We start from the raw sequence: 25,374 nt of genomic DNA, 5'->3' as shown, positions 1-25,374 counted from the left end.
AGATCAACTTACAGATCCTACCACCAGGGAGCATTTCTTGCCTTAAAAAGATTTGCCATTGCACTCCTTTCTCCTCCTAGTTCATGGCAAGCTTCAAGTCAGTCAGTTGCCAGGTGGCAATGCCCACTGATGGGCCCAGGCATTTGTGAAGTGCTCACACACTGACACCTCAGCATGCAGTCCGTTGCCAGCTAGGCAGCACACCAACTTTGGTGGTGGCTCAATCCTAAATCTTTAACTAAAAGTAATTCTGAGACAGAACAAGGTCACACACTGGAAATAAATTCCGTCATTTTCACTTCCTCCCTCTGAGATGTTAATGAGAGAAGCTGCTCTGCATAATGTGGGACATCTTTCCAAATTCACAGTGACATTACTGGCAGGATCAGAAGCAGCTGCAAGAAAGTCAAACCATCCCCCTCCCCACCATCACCAAAGAACTTCAAAACCCTTTGTAGCCACACAAATGGTTCTTACTGTAAGAGTCTGTTGCAGATGAAGCCATGCTTATTTTTTTTGTCTTTTTTTTTTTAATTTTAGGACCACACCTGCAGCATATGGAGGTTCCCAGGCTAGAGGCTGAATTGGAGCTGAAGCTGCCGGCCTACACCACAGCCACAGCAACATCAGATCTGAGCTGCATCTGCGACCTATACCACAGCTCATGGCAATGCCAGATCCTTAACCCATTGACTGAGCAAGGCCAGGAATCAAACCTGCAACCTCATGAATACTAGTCAGATTAGTTTCTGCTGAACCACAACGGGAACTCCAGATGAAGCCATACTTTAATGAGATCTTTCTAGTATTTTCACAATTCGACTTCCTTCAGGAAAATCAACCATGTGATAGTGATTCGGGCCAGCCTCAAGCACACTCACCCTGTAATTTAGAGGCTGCAAAAACAAGCAAGTCTCTAGAGACAAAGAAACTCAAAGAGGTTCAAATGCCAGGAGCCAGATATCTAATCACATCTCCCTACCCTTACCTTTTGATCTTTTGTGTCAGCTCAGGGGATACTCACCTTCTCGAGGCAGCCTCATGAAACAGAAAAGTCAGTAGATCCTGACCTATAATCCAACTAGTAAAATCCCAGAAAGATTCTTTTCAGAAAGAGTTGAATCAGTAGTTGCAAATGGCTTCAATGAAATCCTTTTGTATCTTCTTTCCTGATGTTCCCAAGAATAAGAACATTTTCCAGTTTAGATTAAAAGATTTATTATCTTCGTGTTTTTCAAAACAACATAAGGGCCAGGTTTAAAAGGATTTTAAAGTTTAAATGACTATATTTCACAGATGATTATAGCCTTTTAATTCTGGGCAGATTTGACCCCAAGTCAGGCCTATACATAGACTGTGTTGCCTGTGTCAGTACAGGTCCCAGAGTGCAATACCCTAGGTGGTGCCCTGTGCCAAGAGGCTTACATATTGGGGTCCCCAAAGCATTCTCTTTCTTCAGACCTGACAGTTCTGGTTTGCCCATCCCAGTTGCACCCTTGGAGTCTGAATAGCTGGACAACACAAGTCCCTAGTAGTTTGATGTACACGACGTTTTATTGAAGTGATTTTGATGCAGCAGTTTTGATGTCAGGGACACTGTCATGGTTGAAGAGAAAACCTTTAGACTTTCAATTTGTTAAATTGTTTGATATTGCTAAGAAATGGGCTCATATGCACAAGAGCTGTCCCTGTCTTATCTCTGCAATCATACAAGTGGCTTAAGATTGGGTTTGGAATGTCTCTTGCACACAAGACCATAATAAAAGAGTTTGCATTTTGATAAGGTGGCATTCAAAACAGTCTAGAATGGTCAGACCCTTTGCAGTGGCTACTTCTTCAAAAGCTAACACAGTGCTTCTTAAACCTGATCCTGCTTCAGAATCACCAGCTGAGTTTGTTAAAAATGGAATTCCTGAGTTCTACTCCCACTTCAAGTTGCTGATTCAGTCTGAGGAGCCCCAGGAAACTTTACATGAGGCAAGAACCCAGCTGATTCTGATGAAAATAGTCCAGAGAGAACTTTTCAAATGAAGTGACTTAGCGATTTGCCCACCCACCAAGAAGGATATTCAGTCATCTTTGAAGGAGCAGCCAGGAGGGACTGTGTCCACCCTGGCTTGCACATCTGACTAAGTGATCCCTGTGGAGTCTCTATAATAACCATAGGTGTGTTAGCAATAGGTGTGTGTGGTTAGATTTGGCTTGTTGAATGATACTGATGACTCTCTGTTTGCTTTTACTTGCCACTCGTGGATACCTTGTGCGCCCTAGAAACAGAGATACCAGACATAGGTAAGCAAATCACATGGGTGGCTGCCTAATGCCCTTTTTCTTGCCTAAGAGGCCACCTCCTAATAATGGGCTAACATTGGAGCTCCCATAGTGGCACAGCAGAAATGAATCCGACTAGGAACCACGAGGTTGTGGGTTCAATCCCTGGCCTCACTCAGTGGGTTAAGGATCCGGTGTTGCTGTGAGCTGTGGTGTAGGTCGCAGACGTGGCTCGGATCTGGCATTGCTGTGGCTCTGGCGAAAGCCGGCAGCAACAGCTCCGATTAGACCCCTAGCCTGGGAACCTCCATATGCCATGGGTGCGGCCTTAAAAAGACAAAAGACTAAATAAATAAATAAATAATGGGCTAACATAGAAACTTTACTTCTTAAATAAGGTTAAAGTAATAATGTGAAAGTGAACTTGGAAGCTCTAACTCAGGTAAGTGTCTTCCAAAAGGAGAGAGGTCTCCTAAGTGGGTATTTGCTAGAGAATCAGAATATACCAAAAGGAAAAGATCAGTGAAAGCTGACAGTTCAGTACTTCATGGGAAAGCAAGGCCTTAAGTCTCATTATGTTTTCCTTAGATGATATCACAAATGAGTCCGTATGTTCAAATAGATTCAATGTTTTCAAGTTGCAGGTAGAGAGAGAGGTAATATAGCAGTCTTCCTACTTCCAGAAATGTAGTTGACGAGTGTATTAAGAGGCAGTGACCATCATGACCTTCCTAAGTAAGATTTTTCCTTTTTCCTTTTATGCGACCTCATAGTTTCTGTTTTACCCCAACAGAAAAAAAAATAATAGAAAATTTATAAACTGACTATTTACCAGCAAGGGCATATAGCTCTCAAATTAATCATAATGACTCTTTCTATTCAATTTGTTTATGCATTACACTTGTCAAAACTGTTCTAAATTACCTGAAATTACAAGGGAAGAAATTGAATTTGTTCACTTTCAAATGCCAATTGTCATCAAAATGGCAGCAATAGGGTTTGTCATTTGGATTTTGTTTGGGTGATGCCACTTCCTAAATGACAGGGCACAAGACCAGCCTTGCTACTTTGGCATAACTGATTCCTTAAGCAAATTAAGTTGGTTAGCAAATTGCTTACTGGTGAAGTGCTGCACAGTATTAATTATAAGCATTAATTGCCCATTTAATAACCTATGTGATTTTAACTAGCATGAATGAAGTGATCTTTGCTAAGTCGAAGGGCATTGCTCAAATGTAAAACTAAGCAGAAGGTGACAATAAGTCTAACAGTGAAGTTATAAGAGAAATCTTCACATATCTCAAATTGCAATATATGTTTAGACACAAGGGATTAGAACAAATTGGAATGTAGTCCAGTGGTTTTTCTTTCTCGTGTTTGTCATGTTTTCGCAAAGTAGAAAGACTCCAATCTCAAAAGAGCTGAAGTGCACTTGGGAAATGGCATGAAATGGCAAGAAATTGCATCTCAATATAGGAGACCTTCCTGACTGTTGGCTGTCAAGAAAATAACAATCAGATTTGAATTTTGGTGCATTGGGCTATTCCATTTTCTAAAGGCCAATGTGCAAAGTTTGAGAACAGCCTCTCTAAGCAACATAATTAGAAGAAGACAGGAATTCTGAATTTTTTTTTTTGCCACCTTCAGAGCAAGAGTATTTTGCAGGTATTTATTTTTCACATGCAGTCACATATGATCTAATTTAATCTTAGCCCAGGAACAGGCTTGTTAGTGACCCTAAGTGAGCCTTCTATGTGTCTGGTTTCCCTAGCTGAGATTTGAGGAGAATGATAATTCCAACTTTCCTCACAGGCACATTGGGGATATTCAATAATAAATGAATGTAATGCATTCCAAAGTGCTTTTGTGCGAATAACATTTCTCTTAGAAAAATAGCCTATGGACTTTTCCTAAACAAAACATGATTAATCTGATTCAGTTGATACTTCCACAAACTGGCTACCAAAGTATTGAAGGTTGTCTGAGGGAAGGGTTGTGACCCCTTCTTCATTCTAGAAAGACCTAAGGACAATGGAAAAATTTTATTCTGGCGGCAAATATGCCAAAACTTTTACTCAAACCCCCTACTTAAGCAGTCTTTGCTACAGAGATGCTTGGTCTGATATGACTGCCAAATCAATTCTGGAGTTTGTCAGGGCCCTTTACAGTTTATTTACAGCAGCTGTCATGGTGGTTCCAGGGTTGAAGATGTCCCTGGAATCTATTGGATTCTCTTATTTGATGAAGGTAAGTAGAAAAAAATCAAGTATTCCAATTGGATTTGATTTTTTTCCAATTAAAACTATAAACTAGGGAGTTCCTGTTGTGGCGCAGTGGTTAACGAATCCAACTAGGAACCATGAGGTTGCAGGTTCCGTCCCTGCCCTTGCTCAGTGGGTTAAGGATCCGGCGTTGCCGTGAGCTGTGGTGTAGGTTGCAGACATGGCTCGGATCCCGAGTTGCTGTGGCTGTGGCGTAGGCCAGTGGCTACAGCTCCGATTAGACCCCTAGCCTGGGAACCTCCATATGCTGCGGGAGCAGCCTTAGAAAAGGCAAAAAGACCAAAAAAAAAGAAAACTATAAACTAGGCCTCAAATCAGTATTTGCCAACCTTTCTATCATTGACATAAATATGCTCAGAGGGCAATGCAATTACAAATACAATCAGGAATGTGCCAGTTCTTAGAGTATCTTAATTATTCTGATGACCCTCTCCCTTCCATTTTGCTTGACCAAGTAGCCAAGGCCTGAACTCTCCTATGTCTTAGTGAGTTTCATGTCCTACAGTCTAGTTCAGCATTTATTTAAAATTGACCCCATCAGACCCTCTGTTGGCAATGAGGTAGAGAGAGGAATAAGATTCCTGCCTGCAAAGAGCTCACAGTGTAGTTGGACAGAGAGAAGTGTGAAAAAATAGTGCTTATAATCTGATCTCAGTTTCTAATACCATTCTCCAATAAAAGAAACTAGGGGTCCTTGGAGAAATGACACATTCTAGTAATCTTGCAAGGATTATGCAAGATGAGCCTGGAGCATCTTATAGTTCCAGAAAGTAAGAAAGTGCTCAAAACCCAAAATAAAACACACCCACACTGATGGGGGTTTATGAGAGGCACACAAGCTAACAGAAAGAGCTCCTAAAGCTAAAGCTGGAGCAGTTTAAGCAAGGAAATGAAGTAGCATTGGATTTTAATGCCAAATATAAAGCAAATTCCCATGAGTCCATACCGATATAAACAAATGGTTGAATTCATAAATAAATGGAAGAGAAAAGATAAAGCTGTCATGCAGAAGAACTCCAAATAATTTATGTAGATACTTGACCCTTGAGGAAGTGGAATAAAAGCCCCTACTCCTTAAATGTTGCTTTGGCAGAGTGGCTTCCAAAGAATACAATGTGGAAATGAGAAAGAGTAAATTTACAGTGTAGAAACATGAGAACTACCTTAGCCAAGTGATCAAAGTCAACATCAACATCTGATTTCTGACCAAAGCAATTGGATGTGAGGCAGAGTGCTGGGAAGTGAGCACATTAGAGATAAATAAGACCAGGTTGCTCTGCTCCAACCTCTCATGGTTTATTGTGAGATACAAATAAATTTTTAGAAAATTAATATGCTATGTAATCCCCCAGAATAGAGGTAAGCATAGTGCAAATAACCAAGCCTAGTGATTTAGGGAAGGCTTCCTTTAGAAGATGATGTCTGAGTAAAGCCTTAAAAGCCATATGAAGATTAATCATTAAGGGAAGAAAGGAACGTGAACCATACCAAGAAACATTTAAAAGTTTGCAGAATTTTTAAAGATGGGAGCCAAATGATCAGAATAACCCTGGAGGCAGTATGGGGGGACAATGGATTTAAGATTTCAAAAACACCTCATGTGGGCAGGACTCTACCAAATATTCCAGGCCAGAGATGACAAGGGTTAGAACTAATGTGATGGCAGAAGGGATAGAAGAAAAGAAAGGTTCTGAAAGCTAGTTTTCAGATATAATTATATGTGGACAGAAGAGGAGAGAGAAACGGTTAGACTTATGGGTCTGGAGCTCGGATTATGTCAACAGTACATGATCCTTAAGTTCAAGCAAAATGTCCCCTAAACCAAGTTCCTGCAGCCATTGGGAAAACGGCATTTGAAAGAATTAAAACTAATGAATGAACTCAACCATTTATGCAGATAAAAATAACACAAGATCCCATGTGGATATGTAATCGAAGAGTTTCAAGAAAACCAAAATCCAATTGAGGTAACTTGAGTGTCACCTTTAGGGGGTATGGATGATTGTGATTATAAGCCAAAAAAGGTCAAATATAATCACTTATGTTACGTCCTGAAAGAAGTAGTGGATAGAGAAGTGTGGTGGTCAGCTAAAAAAATGAAGCTTGGAGAGGAGAAGTTTGGCACAAAGTATCTCCAGCACAGCCCTCCCTAAGCCATACTCATCAAGTTTTGGACATGCCTTTCAGTTTCCAGCAGGACCCCAGGAGGATGGTAGTGACCCCAAGTGAGGCAAGAAGCCCAGAAGACAAGAAGTAGGTTTTTGAATGATGGAGAAGGCAGGAAGTACGTTTTGGATTTGTTGAGTTTGAGGTGACTATGAGACATCCAGGCAGTCATTCAGTAGGTAATTAGGTATGAATGGTATATATGAGAAAAAGTATCTCCTGGGATTTTCTCTCTTCTACTTCTTTCTCTACCTCTAAATTAATGGTATTCAAGTATCAGGATCATTACAGGTTAGTAGTACACCTTGAATTTTTTTTTATACCCAGACCCATTACTAGAAAAACAAAGAGGTATTTATCTCCTTGGTACATAAGAAGGAAGATAACATTAATTCTTCCATCTTTTAAGAGAACTTTCTATTTGTGATAAAAGGTAGACCCCAGGGGGGGTGTGCTGAACAAATTGCTTTGAATAACTTTACTTTTCTCTTCCTTAGCACAAGTCCTGCTCACAAATACTATCTGGCTATGGACCCTGTGTCTGAATCACTTTATCTGTCAGACACCAATACCCGAAAAGTCTACAAGTTGAAATCTCTTGTGGAAACAAAAGATCTATCCAAGAACTTTGAAGTGGTGGCAGGAACAGGTGACCAGTGCCTTCCCTTTGACCAGAGTCACTGTGGAGACGGAGGGAGAGCATCAGAAGCTTCACTGAACAGCCCTCGAGGTAAAAAAAAAAAAAGAAAAGAAAAGAAAATCCTTTGGTCATCTAAAGATTTCATTTAACACCACAGAATTCTAGGACTGTTGCCACATCGTACTTTATCCATCAAATATACCTCTGATAAACATCGTCTCTGAGGTCTATCCCAGAAGAAAAGGACACCCAGAACTAATTTTTAGCCAATATGCATTAGTATAGCCATAACTGTTATTAAAATATTGAAATGCTTCTTTTCTGGTTGATAAATAATTATCACCCAGAACCCTCCACTTTCCTGACACCATAGCCTCTCCCTAGGATCTCCTTCCTAGAAACACCCAACAGTCCAACAACTAAAGGGTTAACTTCTGACCCAGCAGAGAGCCTCCAGCACTGGTTTGGGGTCAGGTCTGTACCACCTTCTACCCCTTTCAAATATATTGAGTATCTTACAGACTTGGCATTTGCTTAACAACCAACCTTTAATGAACCTTTCTTCCATTAATGTATCTAAGTCATTCCTAAAGCTATTTATATTTTCAATTTATAGCACCTCTAATATAACAAATTCCATTTTTTTTTGCCTTCTGTTAGAGCTCATTCTTTCATTTGTCCTAAATTTAATTCTCATTCTTCAAGGGCCAACCCTAAAGGCCTACTACTACTGCCTAAAATTTGTAAATAAATCTGAGTTCTCCTGGTCAGCGTCAGGATTTTATAGACTTGGATTATAAGGATAATCAACTCTTAAGTCTGTCTTCTTGTACCATCCACCCTATCTCCTTAATTATTTAATCATTTCTTCTCCAAGATGTATGTATGTGTGCTCTTATTTAGTAGGTTTTATGAAGTATTCATTGTAGTAGATTTTAAGAACCCAATGTGCTTTTTTTAAACTATTACATAAATAATACACAATTGTGGCAGAAAAATTAGAAGAGAGAGACCACTGAAAAAATATTGTTTAGTTAAGGTCACCCATAATCCTAGCACATCTACAAAACATCTGTTAACATTTTAGTGTATATCCTTCTAGACTTTTTCAATGCATGTCATATACTCTATTTGCTAATAATGGAATTATCAAATGCTGTTCTGTAATCTGCTTTTCATACCTAATGTATTATGAACACCTTTACATGCCAAGAAATATAGTTAGGTCAATGTGTTTAATTTGTTAGGTGGTCACTTTTTATTTCAAGTATTAAGAGATTACTCTTTAGCTATTTGACATTTGCCACATGGGGATTAAATTTCAACCACAATCAGATTTTAAAACTTCTGTTTCTTCAAGGGCTATGTCTTTCATAAAGCCCTTCTGGCTAACGGCCCCCACCCCCCATTAAATCTGAATTTTTTTTAACAGTGACTATACTACCCAATTAGCACTTGATTACATTTTGCCTTCTTTTACTTTCCAGTTCTTTCATATATGGGAGGTTCTTTTATTACCAAAGTGAGCCACTTGGGATGAGAAACAACCTCTAAGATTTCTTTTGACTTTTCCCCGCTTCCCCAGCAATACCTTGCATAGTGTGAGATGCACTACACAGGCTTCTTGTGTAATTGATCAGTTAGGTAACTCATATCTGTACCCAAGTATTCTGAAAGGAATTTCAATGGCACTTGAAGGAGATGACCTTTATTCCCTAAGGGGAGGTAAGGGCCCCTACCCACGAGTCACATGGTAAAGTGTTTAGGAATGTTTCTTTTTTTTCTCTTGTGCCTGTGCTCATTCCTTACACATAGTAGGTCCACAATAAATATTTGGTGAGTGAATGTATCACTCAGATACAACATATAACCAGCTCATCTTTGAAGGAAATATATCAGTCTGGGTCCTACCTTTTACACAGGTTTAAAACTCTTGCAAGTATTGTAAGGATTTCTGCATAAAAAATAGGGAGGAAAATCAAGCTTGTATTGTGCCTGAAATTGACATCCTCCTGGTTACTGGTAGTTTGAAAACCGCACATCTCACCTACCATATTCAACCTGCCACGTGGAGGATGACTATCCCAGCTTTTCCAAATACAGCAAATAATTGGTTCAGTGCAGCTTTTTTTTTCTTTCTTTTTTTGCTTGGAAAGGAGCAATAATAGAGTCCTGATGAACAGGATTTACATGAACTCTTGACGCATCAGTAATGAGAGTGCCAAAATTTATATATCTATTAAAGTTCATGTTAAACTAAGTTTTTCTTCTTGTCATAGCTAGTAGTGCATTTTCCTTTGCCTTGATTTACTCCACTTTCTATCCAAGAGTGGCCTTTACAATAATGTGGTACACTTCATTCATCCCAAAGTGGGAAAGGGCCCCACAAACAGCTGACCCAGGCTCCTGACAGCTGAATGTCTAATCCATCCAAGACAGCTTTCACATAACATACTAAAGCTGCTGTTGGCAACATCTGCTATGATCTAGTGAGTGAATGAGGATATTTGAAAGAGGGGAATGTGTGGCTCACACTAAGCGTCCATCACATCTCTTTCAACCCATGTTAACCAGTGTTTGAGGACCTTGTTAGTGAGCTTCAAAAATCACTCGATAGCAGAACCCATGTCCAGACATCAGTTGCTCTGAAAATGCTGGTTACAACCCTTAGGTGCCTAGCTAGGGCACCTATGTCCATGCTGAATGTAGATAGCACTTTACCCTTGCAGTGAATCAGAAGTGAGATTCTCATTATACGGAATGCTGCAGGGCAATTTCATAGACTTCCGTAAAAGAAGGAAAAATCATGCAAGAAGTCATTAAGGCACAGTGTGCAAATTGAGAGGAGAGTATTGCTAATTGCTAATTATGTCTTTGAGGTTCTCCTGCAGGTTCTTTATCTCTCAAGAAAGCCCAGTTTGTTTGTTTTTTTGCTTTACGGCTACCATGCACATCAGCTCCTTCCTCCTTCCCCCTTAGAAGGCAGCACATGTTTAATGGATTTCTTTAAGGAGAGGTTTGATTTTTCTCTCCACCTAGAAGCTAATAAAGAAAAGCTGTAGATCAGTAGAAAATGGAAATGTACATCTAGGGAGTACCATTTCTAGGTTAGGAAAGAGAGCTCGCTCTAAGCCTTTAACAAGCAACATATTGCAATTACAGGCAGGCTCTCCAACATGTCCTTAATTATGCAAGGTAAGTCAAATAAATGTTAATCTGCAAGACAGCTAATTTATTTTCTGAATCTATTCTAAAAATAGGATGAAATAAAATTTGCTTTTGAGATCATTTGTCCTAAGGTTGGAATAAATTATCAAATGGGATTAAAACCAGTCAGCAAAAGGGGAAAGGTCAGAAACCATGGGACTTTTTTTTTTTTTTTTTTTTTTTGAGAAATGGCAGCAAATTGTGATGAATACTGGGTTAGGGACCCTAGGCTTTCGTGTTCAATCCATGTGTTTCTCTGAATGACCCTGTGTAAGTCACTGTAACTCCCTGAACACTGAAATAGACTTGATGTCATTGGCTAGTTTTGTTACATTGGGCTAGTCATATAAGCACTGGGTCCTGAGATTGCTCAGTGGTAAACTGAAGGGCTTGGGATGATCCCCCTCCCAGCTTTATTGTATTAACATAACCATGGCTCTAACTTACTGTCTACTCTGTGCTGTACACTGTGTTAAGTATTTTGCACACAGTATCTCTAGACTTCACAGTTCACAAGGTAAGTAGTATTAGTCCCATTGTGTAGAGGAGGAGACAGAGGCTCAAATAGCTTAAGAAATTTACCTAGGGTCAGACAGTTTACAGATAACACTGAATTCAAACCAGGTCCACCTGACTCCAAACCCATGAGGGGAAAAAAAAAGCCTCTGATGCCTCCACTATACCACACTGTCTTCCCTTCAGCTAAAATCCATGATCTCTGTTGGCTTCTCTGGGAGGACAGGAAATAGTGGAAAATGCTTTTCAATCCAAGGACATGTATTCAATTCAAAAAAAATATTTTTATTTGCAAGATAAATGACTTTTAGACTAATCTCCTTTTCCTATGAAAACTATTTCTCTGACTTTTCTGACCCAGTAGGGTACCCCCCATGCACTCCATAGCATTTGCACAATCTGTAAATGTAATTGTTCAAATACATCTCCAGGAAACCTTGTCACATCTCTTTGGAAGATTCTGCAATTAGGAATTTCACCAACTTTTTCTTAAGAGATGGAGTCAGGAAACCTTAACTTTATTAAATTTCTTGACTACAACTGGTATCTAAAAATTGTGTTTAAAGGAAAAATGGAAGTATCCCTGAATAGAGTTTTATATATGATAGCCCCTGGGTATTTCTCCTGGGAAGAAGTCTTTATCTGATCCAGTTTTACGCACTTTGATTTGAATCCCAATAAAGAGAAACATTTGCCATTTTCCTCATCAATACTTCAATGTAATGGGGCAAGGAAAAAAGTTTAGCAAAGAGGTTGATGGTGTGCTAATCCCTGGCATTGTATATGAGTTTGAATTGACTTTGAAAGATGCTTTTAAAACATGCATGGATGATGTAGTTGAAAGTTAGGTTCCATTTATTATTTTTACTGCAACTTTCTTTAATTCTACAGAGAACTCAAACTAATGAGTCATGTAATAGATGACCAAGTACTTAAGCAGAATGTGAAATGGTACTAGGTAGGGATATAAAATAAAATTTGTGACAAGCTGAATACATTCATTTTTTTAAGTAGATACAGAGGGTGAAGGAGTGACTGGACAGGATGAAATTAATCACTGACTTAATTTGGTTTTCTTGGATCTCACCAAGGATTTTATCTTTATTTTCATGTGCATCTTTAAGCATCCTGACCTCAGAACTCAGCAGGAATTAGGCAATAGCCACACAAGTGCAAACAGCTCCAGAGCTATTCCCAAGGAGAGAAAGGATCCTTAAATCTTGACAGCTTCCAAAAGTGTTTTTAGGTTATTCATGATGCTAATCATGCAGCAATTCCTTTATTGGAGATTAAGAAAGTAGGTATGATAAAGTTTAGACCAAAAAACCCTATTTTGGTCCCTGAGCAGATCTATCTGAGGTACGTCCTGAAGTTCTACTGACTCCCTTGGTATCTACATGCTATTCTGAAAAACTAAATTTAGAGTTGGTAGAAAGGTGGTAAAACTCTAATCAGTGACAACTTGCTGATGTCACTGGTACCCATAAGGGAGAGTCTAGTGCATAAACACACATGAGAATGTTCTTTTTGTTCTCCTATGCAATGAAGTGCAGTAAGGCTTTTCCTGAATTACTTTAGTACTTGATCCATTATGGTGACATAACATTTGGATTGACACCAGGGCCGTCCCTTCCCAAAATTACAGGCTAGCCACAGCATGAATAAAATGAATGATATAGTTGGGAAACTATAAATAATTCAGTATTGTTAAATTGAAAATATTTGAGGGTAGTAGGAACAGGCAGGAATAAAAAGTTTGATTTTGTCCTGTAGGCAAAAGATTTGAAGCAAAAAGTGAGATGATCATCTGATGCACACATTTCTGACTGATTATTTTGGTGACAGGGTAAACACACTGGAGTGAAGCTAGGGCAAAGAAATCCGGGGAGTGCTAATATTTGTAGGGGAGGCAGTGGAAGCAGATCTAATGAAAGAGACAGAGAAGAAATCTTCACAAGAAAAAAAGAAAGTAAACAAAGAAAGCTTGGTATCCAGGAAGCCAAGGGACTAGTTTGTTCTAAGGAGGCGTGGAAAACAATATCAAGTGTCACACATTTGTAGCCATTGGATTAGGCAATGGGGAGCTCATTTGTGACCCTGCCATGGTGAATCGAATGGTGGTAGAGGTGGAAGCTAGATTTCAGGCATTTGATGAGCCAATGAGAGGTAAAGAAGTAAATACCACTAGTGAAAATCATTCTTCTGAGAGGCTTGGATGTGAAAGATAGAGTGATAAGTAGTGCACAGACAAGGCATCCAGAGGAGGCTTTTTCTGTGAGAGACATGGCAATGATTACAGGGAAGATGCAGGAGACAGAGAATAAATGATAAAACCAGATTTGGAGGAAAATGGATTAGGCCTTGAATGGAAGGGGAGATTGAACAGACCACCCTAAGATAATGTGAAGGTGTAGGGATGAGGATGTCTGGATATAAAAGGAGCTAGAAGGTTGCTCATACTCCATTCTGATTGCCTCAGTGTTCTAGCAGTGTGTCTATTCTGCTAAAAATGATAAAGATTAGGCCTTGAGGTCTTTGAGAAAGATTTGAAGAATCACCTAGTGAAGTCAGCTTTCTGTGTAAGATCAGCATTCTACCACCCACGGCCAAATTCGCAGCTCAGCTTCAAAGCATTTCCTATGAGAACTTTCCTCCCTCATCTTTGTCCTAGAATCAGAGGCATCTTGTGAAAAATGTTTGACAAAGCCTTAAAATTCAGGCAAAATATTTGTTCTTTATTTCTCAGTGATCCTATGCTCTTCCCACTTCTGATTATTTCTTTCCTAAGCTATGTTGTTGGTCTCTCAGTTAATGTAGTTATACCTAAGGACTTAGTAGCTGTGTCGTGGCCAGAATGAGGGCTTCACTTGTTTGTCTAATGTATCTGCTTATGAATGGTGAAAAGATCTAGACCTTATATTCTGTCAGCATCTGGAACTTGAAAACCTTTCTGCCTTTTCTGTCACAATCCTGAAGCCATGAGTTCTTGGTGGAGAAGCCAGACAAAAAGAAAGCACTTAAATCAAGCCTTGGTTAATCAGTCCAGGTCACATCCTTGGTTAACATAGAAGAACCTGTAGTAAGTTCATTCAAGTTTTATAAAGCTACAAATACATTATTAAATGGCTTTTTCTTCATTTTAATTTTCATATGTGTATAAAATTCTAGTAAACAGATAATACTTTAGAGATCAAATACCATGAGAGATAAATTCCCAGGTTCTGGATTCAAACATCTAGATGCAAATCCCAGATCCGCCACTCATTAAACATGTGACCTTGGATAAGTCACCTAGCTTCCCTGGGCTTCAGCTTCCTCATCGTGAAGTTAGAATATGAGTAATAGTGCTTACATGAGAGTGTTCAGTAATGCACGAGAAGTGCACTGCCAAGTGCCGTGCCCACCATGTAGTATGCACACATTAAATGTTACCTGCCATTATGATCAGCCTTGCTGTTTTGTTGCTAATAATAGTGCTGCTTATAATAATGACCCAAACATGGAATAAATTGCTTTGGCAGGAGGCAAGCTCCAAATTGTCCTTATAACTCAATCTGAGACTGGGTCATTTCTAGGGTGGAATGGTGCCACAAAAGAAGGAGAAGTCAAGGTAGAGGGGGATTCAGATATTATATGTGACTTGAGTATCTGATCCCTCCCAACCTTGAGATGCAGTCATCCTAGGGCTGGTTCTTTCTGTATTTAGTATCTTGAGGAGCCCTCCCCTCCACCAAGACCCACCTAACCAAAATAATTCCTTCCGCAGCCTACCATTTCACCATTAAATTCAGTCTATAAGGGTTTTCCTCAGATATGAATGTCAATGTTGAGTGCAGGATATTGCCTAGGAGAGCAACATGTTAATTCCTCATTAAAACATTTTATGGAGGCATTGAGGACATGGAGCACAGGATTGATGTGTTTGGATGGATGAGATCACCTGAGGGAGACAAGCAGAGGTGGGAACTACTCCAGGTAACATCAGGAAGTGTGGTGCAAGGTATCTGGCAGAAAATCAGCAAAGTGGGGAGAGATAGGGGAATAACAATGATATACTTCTCTGCAGGATTGTCTAGAATGAAACTTAGACCTCTACATATCAAGACAGACAATAAGGAATTGTGATTCTTCCTCTTTTTATTTGTGATAACTAGCACAAATAACTCCTCCTCAGTGTCACATCTTTCTTAACTGTCCACTTAAGAATCACCTCAGCCGATACAAAGAACCTCCTCCCCACCAAACAAAAATGACAGAGATCACACACTAACAGACTGCAAATCACTTAAATCATATTTTGAGTGGTGTATTATGGTAACCTATAAATAACTAATTGCGTAAAATTGCTTTAGTAGTTTCTAGATGGCAGCTTTAATTAAAAGCACCAGAGACATTTAGAAGTTTAGAAATGGATGGCATGTAATTTGCCCTTTTACCAACCATAAAATGGTAATTAAGGAATTTGATTCACTTCTTCCTATTAAAAGTTTTATGAGAATGGCAAGTTCCTTCTAAATACACTTTCTCTTCAGCAGAAGGTAGTATGTTTGCTTTATCAGTCTTCTCCAGCAGAGTAAGATGTTTTAATGTATAAATTCTTCAGAAGTTAATTAGGAAATTTCTTTCAATGCAAAATGTTTGTTTTTGAGGTTCTAAAACATGAAACTGTATTAGAACCAAAGCTTTGATCATGGCCCCATATTGCTCCACCATCAATACAAGATGGCCCAGTAATTTCAAGTTTACCAAATGCATGGAGCTGACTATAAAATCAAAGCATTGAGGAAGTTGTTTCCTGGTGAGTCTAGCATGCTTTGCTGATTATTGAAGGAATCTGAAATCTACAGTGTGTGGACTTCCCGGGGAACTGAGAATATTCACTCCACGACAGGAGTCATCAGAAGATGTTTTTAGCTTCACTGATCCTCCAGAAATACTGGATGAGTTAGCGGGTGTAGAGTGTAAAACTCAAACAATATGCCACAAACCCAGATATCTTTGGAAATCCATTATTTCAACATCATCACAGGCTAAAACACAGCTGGCAATGGAGGCAGGAAGTCCATTTTTAGTTTATAATTGATCAATTAATTGCATTTTTTGGCCACTTCAGACCAAGGATTATAGATGGCACCACAGAGGGCATTTAGACCAGCATTTTAAAGGTACTAATGACTTGTGTGCACATAAGAAAGGCAACTGCTCAGGTTTTTTTTTTTTTTTTAAGTCAAGTAGACTCTGAAGCTAACTGAACCTAAGCAGCAAACTTGTAAATTAGGGCATGTTTGAAACATCCCTCTTCATCCCCTCTTTCAGAGACTCCCCTGGCTAACTCTAGGCCCCCTCCCTCCAGCCCCTCAGCCTGTCTTCTTTTAATAGAAATCCAGCCTTTCCCTTCCCTTCCGCCCAGTCAGAACTAGGTGGGCATACAGTGGCATGCTAAAGGGACATGGGACAGTGGCAGGAATATTTTATCTCTGACATTGTGTACAATTTCCAGTGAATGGTGATAGTAAACACAGACCTGTTATTCATCAGTTTTATTATTATTTTTAATATTCCTGCCAAAAATACACTCCCCTTATTCTCTGCGCTCAGGACAGACCATTCCCACAGCCCCCAAACCTTGGCACACCCCTGCAGGGATACAGAAGATGCTCATAAAATAACATTCAGTGGAAAGTTTAGGATACACAACTATATAGTGTATATTGCTACATCTGTAAGGGCACAGAGATGGTATGTACCTAACAGAGAAAAAAGATTAAGAGGAAGTTTATCTCAATGTTAATGATCATTGTTGCATAAGGAATTTCTGAGCATTTATTATTTTTTAATTAAACAAAAGACAAAGCGCATTATTTTAAAACACATACACACTGTCCTGTTCTATGACCAATCCCTGAGGCCTCAGGTCTCTTTGCTTTCAGAAATGACAACTCTCAGAGTTCCTGTTGTGACTCAGCAAGTTAAGAATTTGACATAGGAGTTTCCGTTGCGGCGCAATGGAAATGAATCCAACTAGGAACCATTAGGTTGTGGGTTCAATCCCTGGCCTCCCTCAAGGGTTAAGGATCTGGCATTGCCATGAGCTGTGGTGTAGGTCACAAATGTGGCTCAGTTCTAACATTGCTGTGGCTGTGGCATAGGCTGGTAGCTACAGCTCCGATTCAACCCCTAATCTGGGAACCTTCATATGCTGCAGGTGCAGCCCTAAAAAGCGAGAGAAAAAAAAAAGAATTTGAAATAATGTCAGTGAGGATGCAGGTTCAATCCCTGGCCTTGCTTAGTGGGTTAAGGATCCGGCATTGCCATAAACTGCTGAGTAGGTCACAGATGCAGCTTGGATCTGGTGTTCCTGTGGCTGTGATGTAGGCCTGCACCTGCACCTCTGGTTCAACCCTTAGCCCAGGAATTTCCTGTGCCACAGGTGCAGCTATAAAAAGAAAAAAAAAAAGTAAAAACTGACTTTAACAATCAAGTATTGGAGTTCCCACTGTGGCTCAGTGGTAATGAACCTGACTAGTATCCATTAGGATGTGGGTTTAATCCCTGGCCTTGTTCCGTGAGATAAGGATCTGGCATTGCTGTGAGCTGTGGTGCAGGTCACAGATGCAGCTTGGACCTTTTGGCTGCATAATATTCCATTGTATATATGTACCACATCTTTTTTACCCAGTCTTCTATTGGTGGACATTTAGGTTGCTTCCATGTCTTGGCTATTGTAAATAATGTTGTGATGAACAATTGGGGCGCATGTATCTTTTTGAATTATAGTTTTCTCTAGATATATGCCCAGGGGTGGAATTGCTAAATCATATGGTAGTTCTATATTTAGTTTTTTAAGGAACCTCCACACTCTTTTGGAGTGTGGAGTTTGGTTGGACCAGCTTACATTCCCACCAACAGTGTAGGAGGGTTCCCTTTTCTCCACACCCCCTCCAGCATTTATCATTTGTAGACTTTTGGATGATGGCCATTCTGTTATGAGGTGATACCTCATTGTAGTTTTGATTTACATTTCTCTAATAATTAGTGATGTTGAGCATCTTTTCATGTGATTTTTGGCTATCTGTGTTCTTTGGAGAAACGTCTGTTTAGATCTTCTGACCATTTTTTAATTGAATTGTTCATTTTTTTTAGTATAAAGCTGTATGAGATGTTTGTATATTTTGGAGATTAATCCCTTGTTGGTCACTTCATTTGCAAAGATTTTTTTCCCATATTGTAGGTTGTCTTTATGTGCTAAAGATCTTAAGCTTAATTGGGTCCCATTTGTTTTGTTTTTATTTTCATTACTCTTGGAAGTGGGTCAAAAAAAGATATTGCTGTGATTTATGTCAAAGAGTGTTCTGCCTATGTTTTCCTCTAAGAGTTTTATAGTATCCCAGTTTTATGTTTAGATCTTTAATCCATTTTAAGTTTATTTTTGTGTGTGGTGTTAGAGAATGTTCTAATTTCATTCTTTTACCTGTAGCTGTCTATTTTTCCCACTTTTTGAAGAGGCTATCTTTTCTCCATTGTATCTTCTCACCTCCTTTGTCGTAGATTAGGTGACCAGAGGGGCATGAGTTTATTTCTGGGCTTTCTATCCTGTTCCATTGATTTCTCTTTTTGTGCAGTACCATACTGTTTTAATGACTGTAACTTTGTAGTGAGGTCAGAATTTGGGGAGCCTAATTCCTCCAGCTCTGTTTTGCCAGCTCAAAATCGTGTTGGCTATTCAGGGTCTTTTGTGTTTCCATACAAATTTAAAAAAAAATTTTGTTCTAGTTTTATGAAAAAAAATACTATTGGTAGTTTGATAGGAATTGCACTGAATCTATAGATTGCCTTGGGTAGTATAGTCATTTTGACAATATTGATTCTTCCTGTATAAGAACATGGTATATCTTTTCATCTGTTTGTGTCATCTTCAATTTCCTTCATTGGTGTCTTATAGTTTTCAGAGTATAGGTCTTTTGCCTCTTTAGGTAGGTTAAACTTTTAATATATTCCCATCTGATCTTTAGGAAGTGGTATCTTATAGCTTGTAGCTTTGATTTGAATTTCTTTAATCATAAATTCTGTTGAGTTTCCTTTCATATCTTTTGTGACCATTTGTCTTTCTTTTTCAGTACACACACTTTCATAGCCTCTGCCAGTTCTTCTACTGAATCATTGATCTTTCTCTTTTGTAAATTAAGAAAAGTATCACTTTGTCTCTCAGATATGTTGCAAATATTCTCCAAGTTTGTCATTTCTTTTCATTTTAGCCATGTGGAAATTTTCTAACTTTATCTGGTCAGATTTAGCAATATATGTCCTTAAGCTCTCTAAAATTTGTGTCCTTCTAGAAAAGCCTTCCTGTAGGTATTTTTAAGACAGGTGGGCAGGCCTTTCAGTGACCCATAAATCGTACTCTGTGTCTTTCCCATTTGGACCCAATGAAATTTAGAAAACTTAGGAAGTGTTTAGAGTAGTAGAATCAGGAAGGTAAAACCAAGTTCAAATTTATTACTAACATCTCTGAGCCACTGTTTTCTCATTTTAAAATGGAGATAGAGTTCCTTCCTTCCTTATAGGGTTATAGAGGATAAAATGACACAATATGGGTTAAGCCAGTACTTGGCACAGATTAAGTACTGAATAAAGTATGATGATGGGAACCAGGATAAGTAAATAATCTTTTAAACTAATAACTATTAACTGGCTTTTTTTCAAGACTGGTAGTAAACATTTTGTTTTTAGAATTGTTTTATTATATTCGAACTCTCTTCTGTCAAAATTCATTGATTGTATATACACAGCTCTACCTTAATTCTCTTTGCCTGAAAAATGCATTGTCCAACTAAAGGGAAAAAATTGCAACTATGTTTTTAAAATACTTAGAGTGAGGTACTGTCAGGAGTTTGGCTGAAGAAAAATATGTCAAAAGTCACAAGTACACAAATGTATAAGGACACATGCTAGGATGTCATTACAATATTAAAAATGAGAATAGGGAGTTCCCATCATGGCTCAGTGGTTAATGAATCTGACTAGGAACCATGAGGTTACGGGTTCCATCCCTGCCCTTGCTCAGTGGGTTAGGGATCTAGCGTTGCCATGAGCTGTGGTGTAGGTTGCAGACGCTGCTCGGATCCCACATTGCTGTGGCTGTGGCATAGGCTGGCGTCTACAGCTCTGATTCGACCCCTAGCCTGGGAACCTCCATATGCTGCAGGTGCGGCCCAAGAAATGGCAAAAAGACAAAAAAAAAAATGAGAATAACCTAATAAACCTGTCAATTGGGTTTAGTCAAATGGTGGAATGTTATACAACAATAGAAATGAATTCACTAGATGCATGTAAAAAAAAAAACAAGGTTTTTAACATAGTCACAAAACATAAGGTTGCCTGAATGAAAGAGAAAATTGCAAAAGAATACATATGATATGATATCATTAGCATATTTGTATTATATATGTAATATATATTTTGTATAGTAAAATATATAAAATTAACCATTTTTAAGTCTGCAATTCTAAGGCATCAAGTAATTAACATTTTGTGCATCCATCACCACCATCTATTTCCTACATAAATTTTTCAAGCACAAAACAATACTATATTTTTTTGTATGTACATATGTAGAAAAAGTATAAAAACATGCAAGGGAATGACACATACTAATTGCAGACCAGTGCTTACTTCTGAAGAGGGTAAAGGGAAGAGGGATAAATACGGGGCTTTGGCTGTATTCATAACATTTTTTTAAGGGATAGGTGAAGCAAATATTAATACCTATTAAATGTGGCTGGTAGATGCATAGCAGTGTGTAATGATTTTCTGAGTTGTCTACAATTTGAAATCTTTCATAATTAAAAAAATGTTAAAGTCAGAAGTAGGGTTTAGAAAACAACTTGCAAATTTGTACCAGACAATTCCATTTTTAAAAGTGTTTCTTTATTTTAATAAGGCTTTCACTCATGCAAAGACAGTATTCAAAATACTTAGCAACCTATAAGGCACAGGAACCAATGTATCAGAACACACACCAGCTTTGGCCGTGGAGTAGGGTCTTTCGGACCGCCTGCAATAGCCAGCAGTCAGCCCTTATTTTCTCAGCTGATTGGATTTGAGCCTCTTCCATTAGCTGCAGAGCTGACCAAAACCTCTAGTGTGTGTCCGTATGTGGAGTTCCCTAAATGGTTGACACTGAACTTCCTCAATATTAAAGAGCCTTGATATAATGAGTCAGCTTTATCATTGACCAAAGAAAGTCCCCATTTCCTTGGGACTGAGTCCTAGCCCATTTAAAGTTTCTCTCTGAGGAATCAAAGGCTTCATAACTCAAATGTGAGGTTATCTTCAATCCCCAAATATCAAAGCCTAGCCAGGAAGCCCCAGCGTTATTGCTTTATTTTGCTTCCAGTTTCATTTACTAGCTATTCCATTTGCTTTTTCAAAAGGCTTGTTAGACTATGTACTAGGTTTTTGGGGGGAGTGGGAAAGGAAGGTAGGTGGGTGTCCCATTTTACCAGTAGTTACTCAGGAAAGAAGGCTGATTACAGCAGTAATTCCCCTTCAAGGGCAGGAATCATTCCTCATTATGGAAGGCATGTCTAGCCCAAAGAAATTGAAGCCATGGCTATAGATTGATAGGTCTGCTTTGTCCCTCCCCAAATCAAAAACCCATTAGAATGGCTTCTGCCAAAACTACCTACTTTGGTTCTTTGGTTTCTAGTCTTCCCTCTGTTTTTTTTTTTCCTTTTTCTTTTTTTTGTTGTTGTTTTTTTTGTTTTTCGTTTTCTGTTTGTTTGTTTTTGGCTGTGACTGCAGCATGCCTAAGTTCCCAGGCCAGGTATCAAACCTGGGCCACAGCTGCAGCCCAAGCCACAGCAGTGACAACACCAGTTCCCCAACCCGCTGTGCCACCAGGGAAATCCTCTCTCTGTTCTCTTGAACAAAGTAAAATCAGACCTGTAGGTCTGCAATTGCCCTAGCCCCACCTTAGAAGTTGAGGTCCTTCAAAAGGTGCCTCCCTTTCCCAGAGTGTAAAACTGGGGGCATTTCTGGGATGAGTGGTCTGAGGAAGAGCTACTTTTAAATCATCTGATTTTACCCTGGTAAGCTTGAAATTTTTGAGAAACCAGAAATTAACACTTAGCACCATCAAAATCTTTCTTTTGTTATTGTGAGTGATTTTATTTCTCAAGTATATCTGGTCTGGTTTTAACAGCATGACTTGACTCAAATAAGCTATTTGAATGTTTTAGAAGAATTAGTTGGGTGTTTCCCTTGTGGCACAGCTGAAACGAACCTGACTAGTATCCATGAGGATTCAGGTTCAATCCCTGGCCTTGCCCAGTGGATCTAGGATCCGCCATTGCTGTGAGCTGTGGTATAGGTCACAGACACAGCTCGGATCTGGTGTTGCTGTGGCTCAGGCGTCGGCTGGCAGCTGTAGCTCCCATTCAACCCTTAGCCTGGGAACTTCCATATGCCATGGGTTCAGCCCTAAGCAAAAAAAGCCCGAAAAGACTCCCACTGGTTTTAGCTACTCTGTAAGACCTAACGTCATACTCCTGGTGTATCTTGTTAGGAAAAGAACCATATTCACTGAACTTCACTATTTTGTTAAGCTTTTCAAGTGGCAACCAGTCTGATCTTCATTGGGAAATTTGGAAATTATAAGTAGAGTAAAAAGGCATGATCCCTGCCTGTGAGTGAAGTATAATCTTGTTGGGGAGACAAGAGAGGAATCATTAGAGAAGTAACCCAGTATCAGTTTGTTTGCTATAAACTGTAAGCATTCCAGGGGTTCAGAAAAGGGAGAGCTTGTTAGGATTTGGAGAAAGGTGGTGAGGAAAGTGAGCAGAAGGGAGAAGGTGTGGAAGAAAGGAATCTAAGAATGACTGGACACGTGGGTGAGGATAACCTGGAACTGGATTCTAACCTCTCTTCCTAACAGATTAGGTTAAGTGAAATCAAAAAAGAATGAAATCAAAGAACAAGACAAAGAAGTAAGAATAGGGCTATGGAGAGCAAAAAGGTAAGCTAAGTGGGAAATGACTGACTCAGCCGTCCCCTTCATACAAAGGTTGGGGTGTTCTTGAAAGGGATTGGTTAAAATGACCCTATCTCAGTAGGTAAAATGCATTCTTGAATCTAGTCAAAAAGCCCCACACTCTTAGTTACAGGCCAGGCTTTAGATTAGATTTGCAACCTAATGACATATAACAGTTGTGATTCTCATTCCTACCCACTTGTTGTGTTTTTGTTTTGTTTTGTCTTGTCTTTTTAGGGCCGCACCCATGGCACATGGAGGTTCCCAGGGTAGGGGTCAAATCGGAGCTGTAGCCACTGGCCTACGCCACAGCCACAGCAATGCAGTATCCGAGTCTCATCTGTGACCTACACCACAGCTCATGGCAACGCCAGATCCTTAACACACTGAGCAAGGTCAGGGATCAAACCCGCATCCTCATGGATATTAATCGGGTTCTTCAACCACTGAGCCACAATGGGAACTCCATTCCTACCACTTAACACATCTCTTCTAAGAGGCTCAGAAGAATCGGGCGTGCCACAAAATGTTGAAAATCCTGATAAATATATCTTGGTGACAATATGTCTCCCCCACCCAGAGACAGGCACAAACATGTAACTCCAGAACAACTTAAAATTAATTGGTCCACAAAGCGCGGGCTCTCGAAGTTTTGAATTGACTGGTTGGCAATATTTTAAAATGATTAGTTTGTAAAAGCGCGGGCTTTGTTGTGAACCCCATAAAAGCTGTCCCGACTCCACACTCGGGGCCGCAGTCCTCTACCCCTGCGTGGCGTACGACTGTGGGCCCCAGCGCGCTCGGAATAAAAATCCTCTTGCTGTTTGCATCAAAAAAAAAAAAAAAAAAAAGAGGCTCAGAAGATTTCTAACATCAGCTAAGACCAATGAAATTGATGTAATTGACAAAGAAAGTGCCTCCATCAAGGTATTTGCAAATCTTTGAGTCAGTCTGTATGTTGTAATTAGTGAGGCTAGACTAATTTTGTCTTGAAAGATGAGCAGGATCTCAATACTAGAAGAAAAGGGTATTCCAGGCACAGGAATAGTGCAGGCAAATATGTAGGGATGGGAAAGTGAAAGATATCTTTTAGAGTCAGTGAATAGACCAGTTTGACTGGCAAAGTAACACAGGACCCTGTACAAACTGACTATCACCATCACCACAGAGAAGATGCTGACAGAACTGCACAGACGGTTCCTGCCATCTAAAGTCAAGCTGTGCTGAAGCAGGTCATCATGTAACAGATAAGCCACAGCAAGATGCCAGAAAACCAACAGTTAATCAAAAACAGAAATATTAACACCATTTGTGTTAACCTTTCAGAAAGATTTCACAGACTATTCTGTTCTGGTGTTATTTTATTTGGTCTTTACAGTAATCCACTGACAGGGGCAGCTCAGCTTTTCTCGCCATTAGACAAAGACAGAACACCAAGGACTGAGAGATTATGTAAATTTTTGAAAGTCACAGTCAGTCTCACCACAGGATCCCCTAGCTTCTACCCCCAGACTCTTTCCTCCTCTCATATCTCTCCTGAACATGTCTCGGTGATCAAACTTAGAGAAAAAAAGGTGGGGAAATGGCCTTGGGGACCCAATCTCAATCAAGACAAGGTTAGAGACGTCACCAGCCCCCTCTGAACAAAGAATCCCAGGTTTTTCAGTACCTCCCAATGTAACCTTCTTCATATAGATTGTTGAACTTATAGGTCAGATAGTGGAATAGAAAAAAGTCTAAGGGTTGTTTGTCTCATCAGACAACTGCTATGCTAAATTTTTTTTTTTTTTTGGCTGTGCCCATGTCATGTGGAAGTTCCCAGGCAAGGGATCAAACATAAGCCACAGCAGTGACGATGCTGAGTCCTTAACTGCTAGGCCACCAGGGAACTCTCCTTATTTTTTTTTCTTTTACTCAACTGTCATATTTGTGAGACATTTGTATTGTTTTTGTTCTAATCATGTTTTTGTGATACATTTGTATTGTTTTTCTTCTAATCATGTTTTTGATTGAGCCCAAATTGGACCTTCTAAATGTGTCTTTAAACTTTATTTAAGGAGTTCCCTGGTGGCTCAGCAGATTAAGGATCAGGCATTGTCACTGCTGTGGCATGGGTTCAACCCATGGCCTAGGAACTTCCACATGCTGTGTGTGTGGTCAACAATAATAAATAAATAAGTAGTAAACTTCATTTCAAAGGTTTAAAAATTATATTCTCACAGTGTTCGTGGCCGTGACTTACCTTTGGTGAACGACTCCAT

The 25,374-nt window shown here is 39.4% G+C and overlaps 1 protein-coding gene across 11 annotated transcripts in view; it reads left to right on the top strand.

The window, feature by feature from the left end:
• TENM1 (teneurin transmembrane protein 1) overlaps nucleotides 1-25,374 on the top strand; it is a 908,801-nt gene that overhangs the window by 804,309 nt on the left and 79,118 nt on the right. For all 11 annotated transcript variants that reach the window (XM_021080671.2, XM_085007213.1, XM_003135358.6 and 8 more), the window contains 2 exons: nucleotides 2,272-2,292; nucleotides 7,217-7,449. In XM_021080671.2, coding sequence (XP_020936330.1) covers nucleotides 2,272-2,292; nucleotides 7,217-7,449 — 254 coding nt within the window. The remainder of the gene's footprint in view (nucleotides 1-2,271; nucleotides 2,293-7,216; nucleotides 7,450-25,374) is intronic.

This window comes from Sus scrofa, chromosome X (assembly GCF_054392235.1).
Source record: "Sus scrofa isolate SSC_HxYL_T2T_F1_AM1 chromosome X, Sscrofa_HxYL_maternal_Yorkshire_Landrace_v2.0, whole genome shotgun sequence".
Taxonomy (NCBI): domain Eukaryota; kingdom Metazoa; phylum Chordata; class Mammalia; order Artiodactyla; family Suidae; genus Sus; species Sus scrofa.
The sequence above is the reverse complement of the archived record's forward strand: the minus strand, read 5'-3'. Positions and strand labels throughout refer to the sequence as shown.